This window comes from Protopterus annectens, chromosome 6.part0 (assembly GCF_019279795.1).
Source record: "Protopterus annectens isolate FY-2018-M chromosome 6.part0, PAN1.0, whole genome shotgun sequence".
NCBI lineage: Eukaryota > Metazoa > Chordata > Ceratodontiformes > Protopteridae > Protopterus > Protopterus annectens.
The window spans coordinates 20,435,955-20,457,517 of NC_056737.1; the positions used below are offsets into that span (position 1 = coordinate 20,435,955).

The 21,563-nt window shown below is 41.7% G+C and overlaps 1 protein-coding gene across 3 annotated transcripts in view; it reads right to left on the bottom strand.

The window, feature by feature from the left end:
* Positions 1-21,563, bottom strand: part of SCFD1 (sec1 family domain containing 1) — a 3,579,547-nt gene that overhangs the window by 2,995,878 nt on the left and 562,106 nt on the right. For all 3 annotated transcript variants that reach the window (XM_044073814.1, XM_044073812.1, XM_044073811.1), the window contains exon 6: positions 17,927-18,014. In XM_044073814.1, the coding sequence (XP_043929749.1) occupies positions 17,927-18,014 (88 nt within the window). The remainder of the gene's footprint in view (positions 1-17,926; positions 18,015-21,563) is intronic.

A 21,563-nucleotide genomic window follows, 5' to 3' on the forward strand; every position in this document is an offset into this window, starting at 1 on the left:
AGCCTGAAGCACTAACGACAAATCCCACAGAGGTACCACTTCCTTTACCGGAGGTCTGAGCAGGAAGGTGCCCTTCAGGAAGGTCTTGCACAGCTTTGAAGTGATCAAGGGACACAGATCATGTCCGAAGTAGTAGTGAGAGATAGCTGCTATTTGAACCTTGACAGTGGAACAGCTAGCTCCCTGGTGAAATAATCCTGATAAGAAGTCTAACACCGCAGGTAAAGGAGCTGTGAAGGGATCCAAGTTTTGATGTTCTGCCCAGATAGAGAAACGTCTCCATTTGCTACTGTAAACTTTCCTAGTAGAAGGCTTGTGGGCTGCAACTAGGATAGCTTTGACTGGGGTAGAGATGCCGGGAGTCCTGGCTAGGAGTGGAACTGGAGCAGCCAAGCTGTGAGCTTGAGGCTGTCCAGGTTCGGGGTCAGGAGACCCAGAGAGTGAGAGATCAGATCCGGGAGGGGATCTAGAATCCAAGGAGGATTCACCAGATGAGACCAAAGGTAAGGAAACCAGGTTTGACGAGGCCAGAATGGGGCAATGAGGATAATCCTGCTCCCCAACTGACTGGCTTTCTGTAGAAACTTTAGCATCAGGGGGAGGGGTGGATAAGCATAAAGCAGACCGGGATGCCAAGCATGCACAAGAGCGTCTCTTGGGGATTCCCTGACTTGGGGAATTAAAGCAAAATAGCTGTTGCATTTGGTGTTTGAGGGAGAGGCGAAAAGATCGCAACAGGGCTGCCCCCATTTGGCAAAAATCTGATTCGCTACGTGCGGATTGAGAGACCACTCGTAAGGGGAAAGGATGGTGCGACTGAGTTTGTCCGCCAGGATGTTGGACCGTCCCGTAATGTGCGTTGCGGTGAGAAAACGGTTGGTGGAGATCGCCCATTCTCACACTCTCATGGCCTCTCGACAGAGCGGGTAAGACCTGGTTCCCCCTTGTTTGTTGATGTACCAGACAACTGACATGTTGTCAGTCTGGATCACAATTGTCCCTACAGGAAGAAGGTCCTTAAGTGCTTGCAACGCTAACAGCACTGCCCTCATCTTTAGGACATTGATATGCAAAGAGGTCTCTATATTGTTCCACGTTCCTTTGACAGTCCTGCCCGAAGAGTGCCCCCCCCACCCGAGGCGAGAGGCGTCCGTGGTCACCGTGGCCAGGGGAGGGGCCATAGAGAAGGGGCGTCCCATGTGGAGATCCGGAGACTGCAGCCACCACATGAGAGCCCTCTTGCAAGCCCTGCTGAGGGAAATGGGATGACTCAGAGGGTAGTGAAGAAAAGACCACTGGCCTTGGAGGGTCCATTGTAAGACCCTCATGTTCAGACGTGCCATAGGTAACAAGTCGATTGCCACTGCCATTGAGCCTAGAGCCCTCAGGACCAATTCTGCCGGAGGAGATGAAGATTGGAGGATGGCCCGCACATGAAACCTCAGGGTTCGAAGTCTCTCTGGGGTGAAGAAGGCTACAAGATTGATTATGTTTAACCTGGCCCCGATGAAATCTATGACTCGGGTCGGGGTGAGAGCAGATTTGTCCATATTTATTGTGATCCCTAGCCAGGGAGCAAGGCGAAGAAAATAATCCCTGGCTGTACAGAGTAGATGCCTTGTCGAGGCGGTCAGGAGCCAGTCATCCAGGTACGGGAAAACCTGTATTCCCTGGAGCCTCAGGTGGGCTGCTATCACTGCTAACACTTTGTTAAACAATGTGGGGGCTGAGGTGAGACCAAAGGGGAGAGCCCTGAATTGGTAATGACTGGCCCCTAGCCGGAAGCGGAGAAACCTCCTGGATCGTCTGTCCATTAGAATATGATAGTACGCATCCTTGAGGTCTATCGAGCACATCCAATTGTTCTCCCATAATAGGGGTAGAATAGATTGAAGAGTGGCCATCTGGAACTTTTCTTTGGTTACTGAAAGGTTCAAAAGGGAGAGATCGAGGATTGGTCTTAAGTCCCCCGTCTTTTCTGGCACCAAAAAGAACCTGGAGTAAAAACCCGATCCGAGCTGGTCTGGGGGGACGTGTTGGATCGCTCTTTTTTCTAAGAGCTGCCGGATTTCCGCAGCTGCAACCTCCCTTTGATCGGGTGGGACATCGGGGAGGTGTTTGGGGAAGGGAAGAGAAGAGGGCAAGAGAAGGGGATCTGGTAACCTATGGATATGATGCGAAGCACCCAGCGGTCTGTCGTGATGGACTCCCAAGCTACCAGGTGTCTCGAGAAACGCCCCCCGACTGCCTCCAGAGTGGAGCAGTCAGGCAACCCTTCAGGGCTGTTGCGTGGACCGGTCAGAGAAAGGTTCTCTGGACCCAAAGTCTTCGGGCCCCCTCTGCCTCTAGGGTAGCGTCCTCCCTGTCCTCCTCTGCCGCAGAAGGACTGGGGGGTCCGGAGCAGACTGGGACTGTTGCGACTTCCGGAACCACATCTTCTTCTGTCCCTTTTGGTTCTTGGAGAAGGACCTCTGGGGAGCAGGGAAGCGGACTCAGATGGCAGACAACGTCTTCCCGTCCTTTTCGCTCTGGACCAATGTGTCGCGAACGGTCTTCCCAAATTGGGCAGAACCATCAAAAGGGGCATTTGCGAAAGACACCTTGAAGGGTCCCGCGAAATCACAATGCCGGAGCCAGGCCTGACACCTCATGACAAGACCTCCTCCGCTGGCTCTAGCGGCTCCTTCCATGGCATGGGATAGTAGCCGCATAGAGGTATTGGAAATGGACCTAAGAGTGGCCATACGGGTGGAGTACAACTGTTTGTCCTCCGCCGACATGGACTCCAGGGGCAACGCAGCATATTCCTTAATAAGATCCCGCTGCAGCCGAATAATGTGTGCCATGTAGTTCAGTGACCTCACCGAGAAGGACGCTGAACTAAACACCTGCTTCCCTAAGTGGTCCATTGCTCAGGACTCCTTGCCCGGGGGGTGGACCGAGGGGCTCTCCTGAGCTAGTTCCCTCTTAGTGGCCGCCGCCATCAACATGGCATCTACGGGGGGACCCTTGCTCCACTGGGGCCTGTCAGCAGAGGGACTGAGGATCCTGTCAGGGCGCTTCGGGACTGGCTCCACAGTGTCCGGCTCCTTCCACGCCCTGGTGGTAATCAGGTCCACCAGGGGGTTGGCCGGAGGGGACACCCAAGAGGTAGAAGGGCCTGCTTCAAATGCCTCCAGGAACACGGATTCGTCCGAGGTCGGCTTTGGGCAGACCACCCCCTCTGATCCTGAGCATTTCCATGATGTCTCCAAAGTAGACATCCTCGGGGGTGACCTTGGGGAGCCTTCCCCCTCCTCCAAATCCGTGTCTTCGGTCAAAGACTCAGGGGAGTCCAAGTGCCTCCTCTTGCACTTCTGCTTGTGGGGGATCTCCTCGGGGGGCTATCCAAGGAGGCCTCACCAGCAACATCCTGTTCCAAGGGAACGACCTGGGACATTGAAGCAGGCTGTCCCTGGGACTGGGTGATGGAAGTCAGACCCAACAGAGAAGGAGTGCGGGGCGGAGCTGTGGCAAGGACCGGGGACCTGGAAGCAGTCGACAGAGCCATCTCCACCACGTTGAACGCCGAGGGAGAGCCGCTCTCCCTGGGATCCAAGAGCAGGCCCTCACTCAGATCCGGCAGGCGGATCGGGACAGGCGCCGAAGCAATCGGATCTGACTGCCCAGTATGCTCTGACCTGGACGCTGCAGAAGGCATACTGAAACCCTCTGATCCGAAGCTCAGCCCTCGGCTCCGAGAGCTCGGATCCAACAAAAACGGACCTGACAGGCTCGAGGGAAGAGTCGGCGCTGAAGTACCCGGGACTGTCGGCGCCGACCCACCCTCGGTTCCAAGGCTGCTCGGCTCCGAAGGCTCTGAACCCGGGAAGCAGAACAGAGAAGGAGCTATCGGGGCAAAGAAAGGGGTCGAGCTCCCCCCTGGAGGGGGGGGGGGGCAGGAGCACTCCCATCTGCAGTTGGGCCTGGAGGAATCTTCGCATCATCTGGTCCCAATCTGCGTCAGAAAGGCTGCGAGTAGATCTCGATGAGGCCACCGAGGCGGGGACGTGAGTGCCGCCTCGATGACCTCAAAGGAGATCGGGTCTCCTCATCCTCAGGGCCCAGTGAAAAACAGGGGGACCGGATCCAAGAAGGAGGAGAGCGGGAAGCCTTGGAGAGAGAAGACCGCTTAGCCGGGGAGCCGAAGCAGAGGCCTCGGCCCTCCGCTTGTGGTGCTTCTCCCTTCTCTCGTCTTTCCTGGCCTCCCTCTCCTCCGGGCCTACAGCGGAAGGTTGAGTCCCGGCTGAGGGGAAGAGAGGCAGGAGTGGCCACCACCGAAGCCGCAGTGGTAGCCATGGTAGGACCAGAGGCCGAAGCCGAATCTGGGGGCAAAAGACCCGCCAGGATCAGCTTGGATCTCCAGTCCTTAAGTGCCCTGGGGTTGAATGCCGCGCAGATGGAACACCCAGAGGTAAGGTGTCCAACCCCAAGGCACAGAACACACCGAGTGTGGCCATCAGCCAGTGAAAGCTTATTGCCACACTCGGTGCACTTGGAAAAGATAGGTTTTGGGGCATCCGACATTTTAAACTATGGAAGACACACACATTAGGCCCCAACACACGCACACAGACCCTAAAAAACCAGCGAGGGTGAGGGAGGGAAAAAAATTATAACTAAAGAGTAGTTTAAACTAAGGTAAACAGGTAAGGGGTCTAAACACATGGCACTCACACTAAAGAGGAGGAAAAAACAGAAACATTTTTCTAACTTTCTCACAAGAAAATCACTAAGCACAGAGCTCAAAAATCCAGCTGCTGTCAACAAGCGTGGCAAACTAGATCTGAGTTCAATCAGGGATGGCAGGGGTTTATGGGTAGAGGGAGGAGCTAGGAGCTCGGATCTAAGCTGTTGAAAACTGCCGGCTCGGATCCGAAGTCGGATCCAATACCCACAGGTTGCTGCACAAATAAAGTTAACTACTTCAGATAAAACATTCATCATACTTTTACGATTAGCACAAACTTAAACATGAGCCTGACAGATTCAAAATTCTGAAAATCAAAGTTGAAGAAGCATACACTTTTTCCCAAAACTTATCAATTAATTTCCCATCCTTGTCAGAAAATGAATGACTGGAGTAAACTAAATGTGTGGCAGCAGATTAACTAGAACTACAGCTGCTGGGTGAGGTTTGGGATGAGTGCATAAAAACATAACAGAATGAGGAAATTTTGATCAAATGCTTAGCTTCAGCTACTCCACTATGAAAGCAGAAACTGAGAAACAACAGCCAGTACCATTGTCAGCATGAGTAAATTTCAGTACTGGGTAGTAAGTACACTGCATGTGTGTCAGCAAAGAAGTACCAAAAACAGCCTGAAAGAAAATTAACTGGAAAAGGTGAAGAGAAAATAATAACTAGGAAGAATCCTGCAGCTGTTCAGCAACAAGCAGTTCAAGCTCCAGCTTTGGTGCAAGACATGGTTTGCAATAATCTAGATGAAACAATAAGTCAAATATGCTTAAAGCGTATTAAAATAAATGAAACACTGAAGGAGTACATCAAGCCAAATAACAAAAGGCTGGAAAAATAGAAGCTTTAAATAGATATTCAGATGAGCTGATAAAACTCAAAAATCAAATGTCAAAATGAAAAAAAAGCTGACTGTATAAGAGACTGCTCAAGAAGAGATGTTTCACCTTCCAGGATGGCTGTACATTGAGTAACACCTTAACTCTAGCTCTCCCAGTGTGAAAACAGAAAAAATCTCAACAGAGAAGGCCAATAAACGTTTGTGTTTATGGGTACATTTCAGTAACTGGCTAGTAACTGTGCTGCCTGTATTCTAGTAAAAAAAATACAGGGCACCTTGAAAAAACAGCTATAAAAAGGGAGAAAGAAACATTGAATGGGGAAATTTCTACAGTTGTTCAGCAAAAAGCAGCAGAACTTCCACTCATGACTTCCAGCAACTTACAAGAAGATATAAGACGACTGCATGCAGACATGGTTAAAATAAACAAAACACTGATGGAGCATATCAGCACAATAACAAAAGACTGGAAAAAAATGGAAGAAGCTTTAAACAGACATGCAGATGAGGTGATAAACTTGCAAAAATCAGATGCTGAAATGAAGAAAAAGCTGGAGGAATATGACACTGCTAAGGAAGAGATGTTTCACAAAATAATAGAATTGGAGGACAAAGCACATAGGGAAAACCTGACATTTTTAGCTATACCACAGAATCTGGAAGGAACAGACCTCATTAATTTTCTGCAAGAACATATAACCAATTGGACTGGTATTCCACAGCAGGAGTTGTTAGCTGAAATGGAACATTGTGTGTACGCTCCAATCCTGAATATAAGAAAGCAACCTAGCTCTTAAGATGCCATCCTACCAGCAGAAGGAGTTGATTTTGACAAAACTGTGGCAAAAGGACAAAATACTAAAAGTGGGAGACAGCAGTGTGTTTGTGGGGAATGATTACTCATTCTACACCAGGCAGAAGAGGAGTAAATTCATTTCACTATTCAGGGAATGCCGAGACTGAAGTGCAAGATTCAAGCTGCTGTACACAGCTTTCTTCAAGGTATTCTCCTGCCTGGAGGGACAAAATCATATTTTGATTAACTAAATGCTAAGGAGGAAATACAAAGGTTTGTCCAACAAAAAGTGAGTTGTGAAACAGAAAGAGATTCTGCTTCTTGTTCTTCTGGTAATAAAGACCGTCCAACAAAAAGTGAGTTGTGAAACAGAAAGAGATTCTGCTTCTTGTTCTTCTGGTAATAAAGACCACAGAGAGACTGTACCTGTGAAACCTTTCCCACTGTTTCAATGGAAAATGTTGGAAAAAAGGAAGGGACCACAAGAGTTGACTAAAGTAATCAAGAGTAAGTTGGAAATGAAGCAGATACATTTTTTTTCTTAATAATAGTATTTTGTAGTATTTTGGTGGCGTATGGTTTTCTTTACATATAAAAGTAAATTTTCTCAGTTTTTAAGTGTTTAAGTGTAATTGAGTTTGTAAATAGGTGCTGCTGTTCTCTTTTTTCCTTTCTTTCTCCCTTCTCATTCAATTTTAAGAAATGTAAGCACTGCAGTGTAAAAAAACATGGTTAAAGAGCATGATAAAATAAAAATTAATGTGCTTTTTCTCAGACTTGCATAGGGGAATGACTAAATTAAAGACATTTGATTTAGTAACAAGCTTTAAGAGAAAGTAAGTAAATTAAAACGTATACCGAATATTATGAGGCTTTTTCTAGCAAATGAATGTATGCTTAGTAGGAATTCTGTATCTGGCCCTCATGTCTCCATGGAAACAAATCTGATAAAGAGAAATTGACTGTCTGATTCGCATGTCTCCATGGAGACAATCTGATAATGAGAAATCGGCTGTTTGTTTCTCATGTCTCCATCATAGATAGAATTTGATAAAGAGAAATTGGTTACAATCTGGAAGAAAGTGAATGGCTGGGGAAAAAGAAAAGGGAAAGTAGCTAGAAGATCATGTTGCCCGAAAGCATTCAGTTTTTTCCAGCTGGGAGAGCTATAAAGATAAGACAAAACCAGTTAGCATTTAGTAGAAGTACAAGCTGCACAATGTGTCTTAGCATGGATAACTTTTCTTTTAGGTTAACTCAAGTCTATGAGTATGGCTGTCACTTTGGGATATCTGTTCCTATTAGGAGGGTAAAACTTCAATATTTGAAGATGTACACAGTTTTGTGTGTTAGTATTAAATTAATAGGCTTTAGGGGGTATTGGGGGTTTGTCTTTTTTTTGGGAGGGGCTTTAAATAATGGAAAAGGTTTGGTAATATGTGACACAGGCTCAAATGGATATGACAAGAAACAACTACATGAAAGTTCAACCTGCTGAACAGTGTATGCATGTAACACAAAAGCTGCAACTAGACAGTTAACAAAAAAGATGTTATACACAAAAAGGTGGGAATAATAACATTGTAATACAATGACACTTTCTGTAATGTCTTTAAATGTCAATGGTCTCACAGATAAATACAAAAAGAAAGAATATGTAGAGTGCAAATAGCTATTTTACAGGAAACACACTTGGAAAGAACTGAACATGTGAATTTGATAAAGCAATGTTTACTGGATGGTTATTCAGTAGAATATCTTGGACAAATGAAAAGAAGAGTACTTATATTAGTAGAAAGAGGGGCTCCAACAGTGATAGAAGAGGATAAAAAAAGACAATAATGGCAGATTTGTAGTGCTAATGGGCAACTGGCAAGGGAGGAGGATTACACTGGCATGTATTTATATTCCACCTAAAACTGCTATAAAGGAACTTAAGAAAATTCTAGGAGAAATAACCACCTTTCAACAAGGAAAACTATTTATAGGTGGGGACTGGAATTTGATTTTCAGCAGTGAAGCTGCGTCTGGGGGGCCCAGAAGGGGAAAGTATACAAAGGAGGGTCGATTTTTGAAGAAATTTATGAAAATAATTGGCATGAAACATGTAAATTCAGTAATAGGAGTTCAGAGTGAATTTACATATTATTCCCCAAGATATAAAAACTGGGATAGGCTAGACGGAATTTAAATTTCACAGGAACTTGTGCATTTAATTGAAGGTCTTGATACACACTCAATAACTATTTCAGATCATGAGCCAATAATAACTAAAATAAAAACACAGGGTAATGAAATAAAAATGAGACACTGGCACTTTCCCACCTATCTTTTGAAAAGACAGGAATTTAAGGAATGGGTATTGAAGATTTATTCAGGAGCTGTTCATGAGGATAGAAATTGCTTCTGAAAATATAGCTAGAGAGTGGGATAGAATTAAGGTGGGGTTTAAAAATAGGGTGGAATTTGGAAATAAAAGAAAAGAAGCTATGGTTAAGACATAATTATTTAAAGGGACTGACAAATGTTTACTTAATTGCAGAACAAGCAGAATCTCACAGAAGAAGAAGAGGATCAACTGCAGAATGCTAAGCAGAAAATAAGTGATTACCTCGATAATATGTATGAGTTTAGAAGATTAGTGTTAAGCAACTGTTTTTGATAACAATAGTGCACAAAAATGTTTAGCATGACTCACATAACAGAATGTTGAATGGGCTGTTGTCAAGCTTAGGGAGCCTATAACATAAAAGGTAACGAGATCCTACAGAGGTATTAGAAATTCTATGAAAGTCTGTATAAATTAAAGAAATATGGAAATCAAGAAAAGATACAACTGGAAATGCTTATGGAATAATTAAATATACCATGGTTAGAGGTAGACAAGGCTCAATTACTCACAGGATAGGAGGAGACGAGATAAAAATTGTGATGTATAACCAGTCTACAGGAAAGTCCCTAGGAATACACGGTATAAAAATTGTGATGTATAACCAATCTACAGGAAAGTTCCTAGGAAAAGATGGTATTCCTGTGGAAGTTTGGAAGCTAGGAGGGAAAAACTGATAAAGATCTGGAAGGTTTTGTTTAACAGTATTTTAAGAGAAGAAAAAGTAGCAACATCTTGGAAGAAAATAGGGATAGCTGTAATACCTATAGAGGGTAAAGATCCATAAGATCCATCTTCATACACTCCCAATACTAAACCATGATTACAAAGTGGTCACATCTACAATGTCTAAAGGAATGGTAAAAATAATGCCAAAACTGATTGCTATAGATAAATGTGGTTTTGTGGAGGGAGCAAATGTTTGACAACATTAACAGAACACTGATGATCCAGAGGGAAACAGAATGTAAGAAAATACCATTGTTGTGCCTTGATGCAGAGAAAGCATTTGACAGAGTATGTTGGGACTTTATGAGCAGGGCAATGGAAGCATTTGAATTTAAATTATAAGTTGATTAGGAGGCTACATGAGGGATGGAAGGTAAAAGTGGGTGGGGTCATCTCTGATGATTTCTGCTTGAGCAAAGGAATGAGGCAGGGGTGCTCTCCTTCTCCTTTTTTATTTACAATGTATTTAGAAAACTTGGCAAAGAAAATAAGGGACTCAGAAATTCAAGGATACAATTCGTATGGTAGTTAAAAAAAGCTGGCTCTATTTGCAGATGATATTACTTTATACCCGACAAAACCAGAAAAGGACATTACAGTGCTGTGGAACATTTTGAGACAATTTCAGATCTCTTTGGGATACAAAATTAATGAAGCAAATACAAAAGCAATAGCAGTAAATGATGTACCCACCCACAAATTGGTTCAGTGATATCCATATTTATGGGGACATGATAAAATTAAGTATTTAGGAGAATAGATTAAAATGATTCTGGTGTGGCAGCTAAGGATATGTAGAAAGAGACTAAACAAAAAATAATACAAAAACGGAGAAAATGGAAGCTCTGTTATATAGATATGGACAGTAAGATACAAGCAGTTAAAATGTTTTTAGCCCCATTAGTCTTATACACAGGTCAGGCACTGGGATTGTGCAGTCTTCCTCTGCTTGGCTGATAGCAATTAATAAAGAGCTGAAGAACTTTACCTGGAAGGGGAATACAGTAAAAGTCAAGTGAGATTAGCTGATTCTTTCAGTACAACAGGGCAGATTGTGATTACCCAATTTGAAGGGGTATTTTATAGCTACACAGTCAAGGCTTCTATACATAACACAAGCAGAAAACTATAATTCAAAATGGAAAGGGATGATAATGAAACAGAGGAGAGCCTCAAGAAACAAGGAGAGACTGGGATTTTGGATGTAGGCCTTTAAGGAGAATAACAACAATCATATGGAATATTATACCTATAAAGTAACACAAAGTATCCTAGGAACTAAGCCAACATGGGAATAGAGAAAGGAGATTCTGACAATATGGATGACTGCAATTAGGGATACAGACATTAGGCAAGAGGGAGCTGGAATTTATTGGAGAAAAATGGCAAAGGAACCAAGGTATTGGGAGCAAATAACTAGAGAGGTAAAAATGACAGAAAGGGAAGACGCTAAGAATTTATTTAGACTGCAGGTTAGAGATTGCATTCCCTATCAAGGATTGATATCAGAATAAAGAGAAAGAAATGGGGGGGTCCTAAATGAAAGACCAGCACTGGTAGAGTTATTAGAATCTAGAACACAAACTGCCATTATAAAAGGAATAATTAGTACAGCATATAAAATACTGCACAATAAAGAATCAATCAGAGGAGATTAGAAAGGACTGGCAAAAGAGATGGGATAAGCAGTTCAAGACAAAAAAAGGGAGAATATATGTATGTCTTCCAAATATGCAGCAAATCTATAAGATTTAGGATTTTTGCTTAGAAATATTTACATAGATATTTTTATACCCCAAGCAAACTCTAGAGAATTTTTCCTCAGGTAGACAGCACACATTGGAGGTATGACAGGGAAGCAAGAGGCAACAGGGAACATATTTACTGGGAGTGAGGAGAATTGGTGGACTTTAAGGATCTCCTGTGGGATGCACTGTCAGAGATGCTGGGTGGGCAGACTGGTGTGATGAGGGAGATTATTTTTCTGAGCTATGATACAGAATCAGAACTGCCTAGACACGGTTAGGCTTTTCTGTGTCTAATTATGGTGACTGCCATAAAAGCATTTTCTAGAAAATGGAAATCAAAATCTAAGCAACTATACTAGAAGTAGTGACTATAGTAACTGTGATAAAATAACTAGAACTGAGATATTTAGAAAATGTGGGAACAATACATAGAGGGGAAAGAAGGCAGGACTTAATTAAGCTATGTAATACTAGACAGAAAATGATTAGGTAGATTTTAAGTGATGTGTAAGGCTTGCAACTGAGAGTGTCAGTATATGTGATGCAAAATGCTTGCAACTGGGATTGTGTAGGTGTGGATTGTTTTCATTTATATAAATTTACAATTGCTTGTGTTGTAAGTGATGGTTTAATATAGATGCTTCTTGTTTAAAAAAAAGAAAAGGGCAAGAACTGAATAATATATGTAATGTTGCTTAGGTTATATGATAAATAGCAATACACGTGAAGTATAATGTTTGTAAATGTGAACTTGTTAATACAGTTTGATTGCTTTTATATAAATGCAAATCTGCCTATGTCACAAGTGATAATTCAATAAAGGTGTTTAGAAAAAAAGAGATGTTTCAAAAAATGGTAGATTTAGAGGACTGAGCACATAGGGAAAATCTGAGATTTTTTGCTGTACCAGAGAAACTTGAAGGAACAGACTGTATTAATTTTATGAAGGCACAAATAAGCAAATGGCCCTGTAATCCACAGCAGGAACTGTTAATTAGCAGGGTACACTGTGTAAATGCTCCAAATATAGCCATGAGAAAGTAGCCAAGACCTTTATTACTAAAATGCAAATGTACTAGCAGAAAGAGTTGATCCTGACAAAATGGTGGCAAAACAGCAAAGTATTAAAATTTAGAGAGAGTAGAGCATTTGCAAAAAATGATTATTCGTTGTACACTAGGCAGAAAAGATGCACATTTATTGTAATAATCAGGGACTGTCAAGAGGCAGGTGTGAGATTCAAGCTGCTGTATTCTAGCTCTCTTCAGAATATGTATTTTCCTGGAGAATCCATCATTTTTTGATGAAGAACGGGCTAAGAAGGAAATGTAAAAGACTGTCCAACAAAAAGTGAGCCATCAAGCAGAGGAAGACTCCGTTTCTCATTCTTTTAATAATAGAGCACACAGACAGTCTTTGCCAATAAAACTTTGCCACTGTTCATAAAGAAAATGTTTGAAAAAGAGAAAACACAAGATTTGACCAGAAGAATTGGGAGTGTCTTGGAAATGAACTGGAATTTGGAGTTGGGAGATGGAGATGAAAAGAAAGAAGACCAGCAACATGGAAATTATTGAACAAATGCAAGACTGTGAAGCATCAATTGCATTTGTGAAATATGGCTGTATAAGAGGAAAGAGTGGACTTTTGTTGACTTTATTAAACTTGTGGGGAACTGAAAAGCATTTGCCTCAGTTCATCTCATTAATGACTGGAAGGACTCTGAAGGAAGTGGAAGAAGGAAAAAGATAACTAAGTAAAACAATTTATGTTCTTAATAGCATTTTTATGAAACTTTTCACAATATGAATACAATATTTTAAAGTATTTTTGTTGTTACTGTATGTGATAACGTTACTAAAGTAAACATGTCTTTTTCTTATTCCTCTTCTATTTCTTTCTTCCTTTTTTGGTATTATAAATGTAGGCATTACAGTGCAAAAAGAGAAGAAAAGCTAAACAAAAAGCTTGTTTAGGTTACTATCCGGTAATCCTGGGTTTTAGAGGAGGGGGTAGGGTGTATAAGTACACAGATTATAATATATGTAGAGATGATTTTTTTTTATCTTACTTGTGCACTAGTGAATGCCTGGATTCAGACCCGACTTAATCTAATAATGCTGGTCTGCTGGAACTGGCTGAATTGCTCTTTTGCAAGCAGTTTGAAATTTCCAAAACCCGCTAGATCCCCTTTGAGCGGAACATCATCTGGATTTTTGATTGGTTTTAAAACTCAAAAAATAAAACAATAACTAAAGTTTAATTAAAGTAACACACACACACACCATGGGAGGGGAAGGAGGCCGAGAAGAGAGAAAGAGAACTTAAAAAAAAAGGCGGAAAAAACGGAAAACAGGGGGAAACAGGGGTAAATCCAAGGAAATAAAAAATAATAAAATGAAACTTAAAGATTTAGGGTTTGAAGTATTCCTAATTTTACAGAAAATACAAAACAAAACAATAGCGGCAAAAACCGACACCTCGTGGCAGCGCCTGGCCTTGTATCTGGGGATGGAGCCTCGGCAGCATTGTGGGATATGGGGAGCTCGAGAACCGGCAGGTGAACTCGAGAGGTGCTCCGAGGTCATCCAGCAAGCGAAAGGCGAGGCAACACATCAGAAAGACAACATCAAAATTTAAGTGGAAACCTGTAAATAGAACAATGAAAAGTTTTTCTTTAGCAATAAATGTTTCAGCTTATCTTTCAGGATGCAGCAGAGGACTACATTTTTTTCTCTTACATTTCTATGGAGACAAGCTGATAATATGATAATAAAAGAGAACACTGGTTTGTTCACGGCTAAAAGTTAATGACTTCTGGAAGCATGCAAGTTGATTTCACATCTGGGGGAGGGGGAGAAAAAAGAAGAACAGACACCAATTACTGTAGAAGCACAGATAACATGCGTCTTAGCATAGACATCCTCAATTTCAGGTTAATTAGGTCCCGTGTTAGCAGCTGTCTATTTGGCACAAATGTTCCAACTATGAGTTGTAAACTTCATTATTTGAATATGTACGCAGTTATGTGTGTTTGCATTAAGTTAAAAAGTTTTGGTGATGTTTTGGGGAATGTTTGCTTTTTTGTTTGAGGGTTTTATTTAAAACAAAAAGTCTTGTAAAATGTGACATAGGGTCCAATGTTGATAAGAAAAAAACAGAAAAAAAGGATTAACCTGTCAAACATTAACAGGTACATGTATCACAAAAACTGGACAAAGGCATTTAAGAGAGCTGCCATGTATAACAGTTGGGAATAATGACTTTTTAAAATAATGGCAATACTTTCCATATTATCTTGGATTGCCAATGGTCTAACAGTTATAAACAAAAAGGAAAGAATACTTAATTATATTAAGAAATACTGACTGCAAACAGCAATGCTAAAGGAGGCACACTTGGAAATAACTGAGCATGTAAATTTTAAAGAGAAAAGATTCAGGATGGATATTCTGCAGAAAATCAGGAAGAAAGGACCGAGGAGTACTTGCATTAATTGCTACTATCCAGAAGTGATAGAAGTCAAAAACAGACAATAATGAAGATTTGTGGTAGTAAGGGGCTACTGGGAAGCGATGACGATTACACTGGCATGTATTGACTTATTGTACTGATGTATTGCATTTCAAATAAAACCTCTATTATGAAGCTTAAAAAAATTCATATTACTTGTAGTTGGGGACTGGAATTTGATTTGCAACAATCAGTAAGGATGTATCTGGGAGGCCTAGAAGAGAAAATATAACAAGAGAGGGTAGATTTCTGAAGAGATTTATTAAAATATTTGGTAGAAAAGACATGAATTCAGTAGTATGAACTCCAATAGAATTTCCAAGGTACAACTGGACTAGACAGAAACTATACTTCAGAAGAACATGTCCACATAACTGAGAACTTTGACACACATTCAATAACTATTTTAGATCATGCACCAGTAATTACAAAGATAAAAATGCAGGGCGATGAAGTAAAGATGAGATACTTCCCCACCTCCCATTAAAAAGATAGGAGTATAAGGAATAAGTAGCGGAAATTATCCAACAGTTATTAGGGAGGATAGAAAGTACTAAAGAACTCGTAGCTAGTCAGTGGGATAAAATGAAAGTAGAGTTTGAAAACAGGGTAGACATCAATGATAGGGATCTATTTACATATTACTAAAAATTATCTAGGGGGCTAACTAAGGTTAAAGTATTACAAAATAAGAGGAATCTCATCGAACTAGAAAAGGCGCAATTGCAGAGTGCTAAACAGAAAGTAAGGGCATACCTGGATAATACGCATGAATTTACAAAGACTGCTGTCAAACAACTGTTTTTTTCATAACAGCAAAAAAACTTTGGCACAACACCCTGGACAACAGAAAGCAAAATGGGTTGCTTACAAACTTAGGGAGCCTATAACACGAAAAATAACCAGAGATCTTGTAGAGGTATTAAGAGATACTTTTGAAATTTTATAAAAAATGTATAAAACAAGGAAGTGGGGAATCAAGACAAAGCACAGACTGAAATATTTATGGAAAAATTAAATATGCCATAATTAGAGGTTTGATGAGGCTCAACAAGTAACAGTGAAGATAGGAGGAGATGAGATAAAAATGGTGATGTATAACCAATCTGCATGAAAGTAACTAGGAATAGATGGTATTCCAGTGGAAATGTGGAAGCTAAGAGGGAAGAAAGTGATAAAGATTTGGAAGGTTTTAGCAGTTTTTTAAAAGGAGGGGAGGCACCATCATCCTGAAAATGCTGTGGTGGCCGCAATGTCTAAAGATGGTTAAGATTAATTTGATCCAGCTTCATATAGGGGAAGAGGGGAAGAGTTAAGGGGGATAAGCTGATCCAATAGAACAAGGAGGTTTAGGATTGCCTGATTTGAAGGGATACTTTAGAGCTACACAGTTAAGGCTCTTATGTATAACACAAGCAGAAAGGTACAATTCAAATTGTAAAGGGATGATAATGAAGCAGGGGGTAAGGAAACAAAATAAGAAGGGGAATTTGGACACAAATCCTTAAGGAGAATAACAACAGTCATACAGATTATTATATATTCATAAAGGAGCATAAAGTATACTAAAAACTAAGCCAACCTGGGACTGTAGAAAAGCTTTTCTTCCGATAGGGATGACTGCAATTAAGGTTACAGAGAATAAGCAAGAAGGGGCCAAAATTTACTGGAGGAAGCTGGCAGAGGAACCAAGGTATTGGAAACAAATAATTAGAGAGGGAATGTAATAGAATGCAAAGAGGCCAAGAAGACATTTGGATTGTAGGCTAGTTACTGCCTTTCCTAGCACAGACTGATATAAAAGTACAAAGTGACAGGAATACAGAGTCCTAAATGAAAGGCTTACATTGGTTGAGTTTTTAACTGAATCTAGAACAGAAGATGCTGTTAAAAAAGGATAATTAGAAGGACATATAAAATACTGCACAATAATTATAGAAATCAGAAAAGGTCAGAAAAGATTGGGAAGAGACATTAGATATGCAAGTCACAAAGAAACAATGTGAAGACATATGCACAGCTCCCAAATACTCAACAAATTCCAGAAAATTTAGGACTTTTGCCTGGAAGTGTTTGCATAAATAATTTTACACTCCAAAGAGAATCCAAAGAATTTTTCTTCAGGTAGGTGGCAAATGTTGAAGGTGCAATGGGGAAGAAAGAGGTAACTGGGAACACATGTTTTAAGAGTGTAACGAGTTGATAGACTTTAAAAATTCCCTCCAGATTACTTTGTCAGGAATACTAGGTGAGCAAATGACTGTATCCAAGGAAATTATTTTTTGAACAGGGATACAGGATCTGAATTGTCTACGTACAGTAAGGCCTTGTTAAATTTAATTTTGGTGGCTGCCAAAAAAAAAAACAATTACTAGAAAATGGAACTCAAAAGCTATAACAATTATACTTGAATTGGTGAATACTGTAACAGAGATAAAAGAGCAGGAAATAAGATCTTTAGAAAAGAGTGGGAGTAAATTACATAGAAAAAATGGAAGTCATGGGAACAGTACATGCAGAATAATGCTTTGGAGGACAAATGAGGTTTAACAGAATGCAGGAAGTGAACAATTAATGTAATTTTGCTTTAATTATATGAGACACAATATATGTGATGCATGTTTGTAAATGTGACTTGTTAACATGGTTTGACTACTTTAAATGCAAGTCTGCCTATGTCACAAGTGATAATTTAATAAAGTTGTTTAAAAATAAATAGATACATAAAACAGCAGAATGCCTCCAAACAAAGCTGACAAACTGTCTTCTGTAACCTTACCAAGTCTTATAAGATTTGTGGGAATCTTGTCTGAAGTTCCAGAAATCTGGCCATTGATAAAGTTCTTGATTATGCAACATACAGCATATAATACTATTCTGAATATGTTATTTGTCGTTTCTAATGATAAAACTGATTTGTGCAGCATATAGAGATTCCAAACTGTTCTACATTAGAAGCACACAATGAGATACACTTTTATGGCTTCTGAAACTCACAAATACATTCTGAAAAGTATGTCTTTCGATAAGAGCAATATATACTACTTATTTAATAACAATGACACATTTAAAATGTTAAAACTGTTACTGCCACAGGCAGTCAACAGCCTGATGTGATTAATACTACTACTAAGCAGTTCTCATTCTTTTTAGGAATAAAAGTATCACCTACCATGATATGAAATAAGCTCCTTATTCTGATTACACAGAACAAACATGTCATCTTCCAGAGTAATGAAATTGAGATACTGATCGAACACCTGTAAAGTATTACATGTTTAATTCAGTAATTACTTTTCTTATGCAAAACCAGATAAAAAAATACAAACTTTGCTTCAAATCTAATGCCACCAAACAAGCAAAATCTCTTAGAAATGCCTATATGCTGTCTAAAATTTACATTAGATATGCAAGTTACCCACCATAAGAGTGGTTCTTCAAGCAGTAGGAAAGTACAGTTGTGTAAGTAAACTTACCATAACAGTAGATGTTTGAATGATTATTGCTGCAGTAGCTTTAGCTATATGGATTATATCCTGTAAGATTATAATAGACAGACTGCTTCAAAGGCTTTGAGGCATCTACCACTCGTTCAAACCATTACGCAGCTTGAGCTGCCTAGAAATATAGAAGTTATGTCCTTACCATAACGTTCCATGGTGTGTGTTGTTCTCGCCCTAGTTTGCAAGCAAACCAATCTCCAGAGAGCACATTCATACTACTCACATCACATGCCCAGAAATAATCTATACATAACAATATACATAGAAAAAGACACATATATATATATATATATATATATATATATATATATATATATATATATATATATATATACCCAACTACACACTGTTGCAGCAACTGCAGAGCAACAGGATGTTCCTTGTTCCTGAGGAACTCACGGAAGGCGTTCTTTGAGCACAGTGGAACCAAAGGTTGCCCTGTCCTAGAAGCCTTGTCTACCTTATAATGAGAATTATGTATGTGGGTGGTAGGCCCTGCATGAGCCAAAGATGTAGACACTGACCTTGTGGAATGTCCTTTTGGGTTTGTCAAAAGGGTTTGATTTGAAGAATGACATAGATTATACATTGTCTGTGAACATCTAATTTGTGTAACATATACTCATTTTGTTGGAGTGATTTTGAAAAAGAAAGTAATTCAATGAATTGATTAATATTGTTAATAGACAACACTTTAGGGGGAGGAGGGATGGTGGTTGAAGAAACTCTGTCAGAGTGAAAGATCAAATAAGGGTGTTTGATGGGAAGTTCAGATACTAGGACAAAAAATGGGCAAGAAGAGCAGAGTTCAAAGGGGCAACATTTATTTTAATAACAACAAGTTTACTAAAAGGCTTTACAAAAGTCTGCCAGCATAACAGGAGCTCCACATTCTTCCACAAATGGAAATTAGCGTAATTGAACTCTTGAACCTAGTAAGTGCAGCAGGAGATGAACCCTGATGGAATAAGTCTTAATATTTTGCAAATCCTTCCATTAGAATAATATGTTTTAGTAGGTGGAAGCTTTGAATAGCCAAATATCCTGGACTGCTGACTGACAAGATCAGACCCGAACCCTAGTTAGAATGGGACAGCCCAGCTGCCAGATGGAGGGGAGGGACACGGGATGGGGAGCCCCTGGCTACAGTGAGGAGTCAATAGATCTGGCTCTGGGTCCAACCAGGTCCCCCCCCCAGATGTGTTCAGGGAAGAGGAAGGGAAACCGATGAGGCCAGGGCCAGGCAATGGATTATTGTTGTATGTGGTGGTTTCTGGCTTGGCTTTCTCCTTGGACTTTGGAGGATGTGGTAGTATGCATCTTCTAGATCTATTGAGCACACTTCTGTAAGTTGCTGGTCCGCTGGGACTGGTTGGATTGACTTTTTCTAGCAGCTTTGAAATTTCTATAGCTGCTGGCTCTGCTCCAGATGATGACATCTGGGATCTTTTTTCTTTTCTTGGGATTCTAGAGGGGCATCTCCCTGTGTGCCTGGGAAAGATCCTTGGGGGTTCAAACCATATTTTTCCACTCCTGTTTTTTGGGGGTTGGGTCTGGGTGGGTGTGGAAAAAAAACTGGAGAGCGACAGAGTCTCCTCCCTCCTGTTCACACACACCGGGTAAGGGTCTCCTTTTTGGGGAGGGCCAAAGAGCACCACAAATGGGGGGGGCGTTAGTAGAGAGGAAGACTGGCAGAAGCGCGAACAAGGTTATCCGCGTGCATAGGATTGTCTCTGAAAGAGCAATAGCTGAAGCTGCTGCCCTGAAAAGCAGAGCCCCGGCATGTAGGGAATATCAGCACATGATTGTTAATAATAGACTGCTTAAAGGTAGCTCTCTCTGTGCTTTCTCTGAGGGTAGTGCCCGATGTAGTACCCCCTAGGTATCTCCCTTCTCTTTCTGTAGATCAGGGAAATGAGTCAAAAATGGGTCAAATAGTTCAGGAAAAGACATGGAAAAAGCAATGCGCTTAAAATCATTTCCCCGATCTATCCATCGTCCTATTAGGAGGATTAGGAGATGGGACGAATGAAACAAGATCATTTTTTTTTTTTTCGTGGCATGCCACCTCCTAGCGTCCACTGGAACTCTCCTTTTGTTAAGGAGGACTTGTCCTGAGGTGCGTGTGTATTTTATTGGGTTTCCTTGGGACTGGTTCCACTGTGTCAGGCCTCCCAAGGCTTTGAGTGGATTTCCATTGGATTATTAGTTGCGGGGTGCCTGGAGGAAGGAGGACGCAGAACACCTTCCAGCAAGGCAGCTCCCCATCCTGTTTCCAGGGAAAGGGGCCAGTCTTTCTACTGTTTCAGGATCTCAATATGTCAAGAAAAAGAGACATCTTCTGAAGGTGACTTTAGGGACCCTTTCTGACATTCTAGTCAGTATCAGATGTCAGAAAGGATCTCCTCTTATCAGATCTCTCCCTCCTCCTTACTTTTTCCTAGCTACTTCTTTTGGGGGGCAGGAGAAGAAGCCTCGGAGGAAGAGAAGAGAGGGCCAGGGAGCTGAGACACACTGGTGCCTGGCCTGGATGTGGCCGTGGCGTGGGTGCAGGACTGATGTGGTTGTGGGGAGGAGGGAGGTTCCACTCATGTGGTTGTGTGGTCCCGCATCAAGAATCTCCCTTTCCTCAGAACGGTCCCGATCAAGAGGCTCCGTTCGGGGAGAAACTGAGTTCCCGAGAAAGAGGAACGAAGGCGCCGCACCCGAGGGGAGGGAGCGGACCGTCGGGCCGCCCCGGCTGACGAGGGAGAGGCCGAAGTCGAGACAGTTCGACTCTCGGCCCCGAGACCAGGACAGACCTTGGGTCTGAGACTCAGACTGAGAATCGTATCGCGGAGTCGAAAGTCGAGGTGAAGAGATCAGCGACGGAAAACCTTCCGCTCACTCCGAGGTAGATCTCGAGGAGGAGATCAAGGAGACACCTGTCAAGGAGGAGGAATGACTGGAAGACCGGGAGGCCTTCTGATGCCTTCAAGAAGTCAATCAACAACGAAATAAGGACAGGACAGGGGCCAGATGCTCCAATCTGCTCCACACCGATCCACGACATCCGGCTTCGATATCAGAGAAGAAGAGCAGGATGAAGTCGGAGAGGCGAGAAGAATAGGTCTCCGAGACTGGGAAACAGAATCGATAGACCAAGGCTCGAGGGCCTCACCTAGTTGAAGGAACCGATACCAGGGTGAACCGGGAACCGGTGAATCCTGTGATGCAGAGCTTGGAATGCCTGGTCAGAAGGGCTCCAGAGGTCCTGAGCATCCACTTTCTCCTTGCCTGGTCAGAAGACTCCACCTCCTGGTCTTT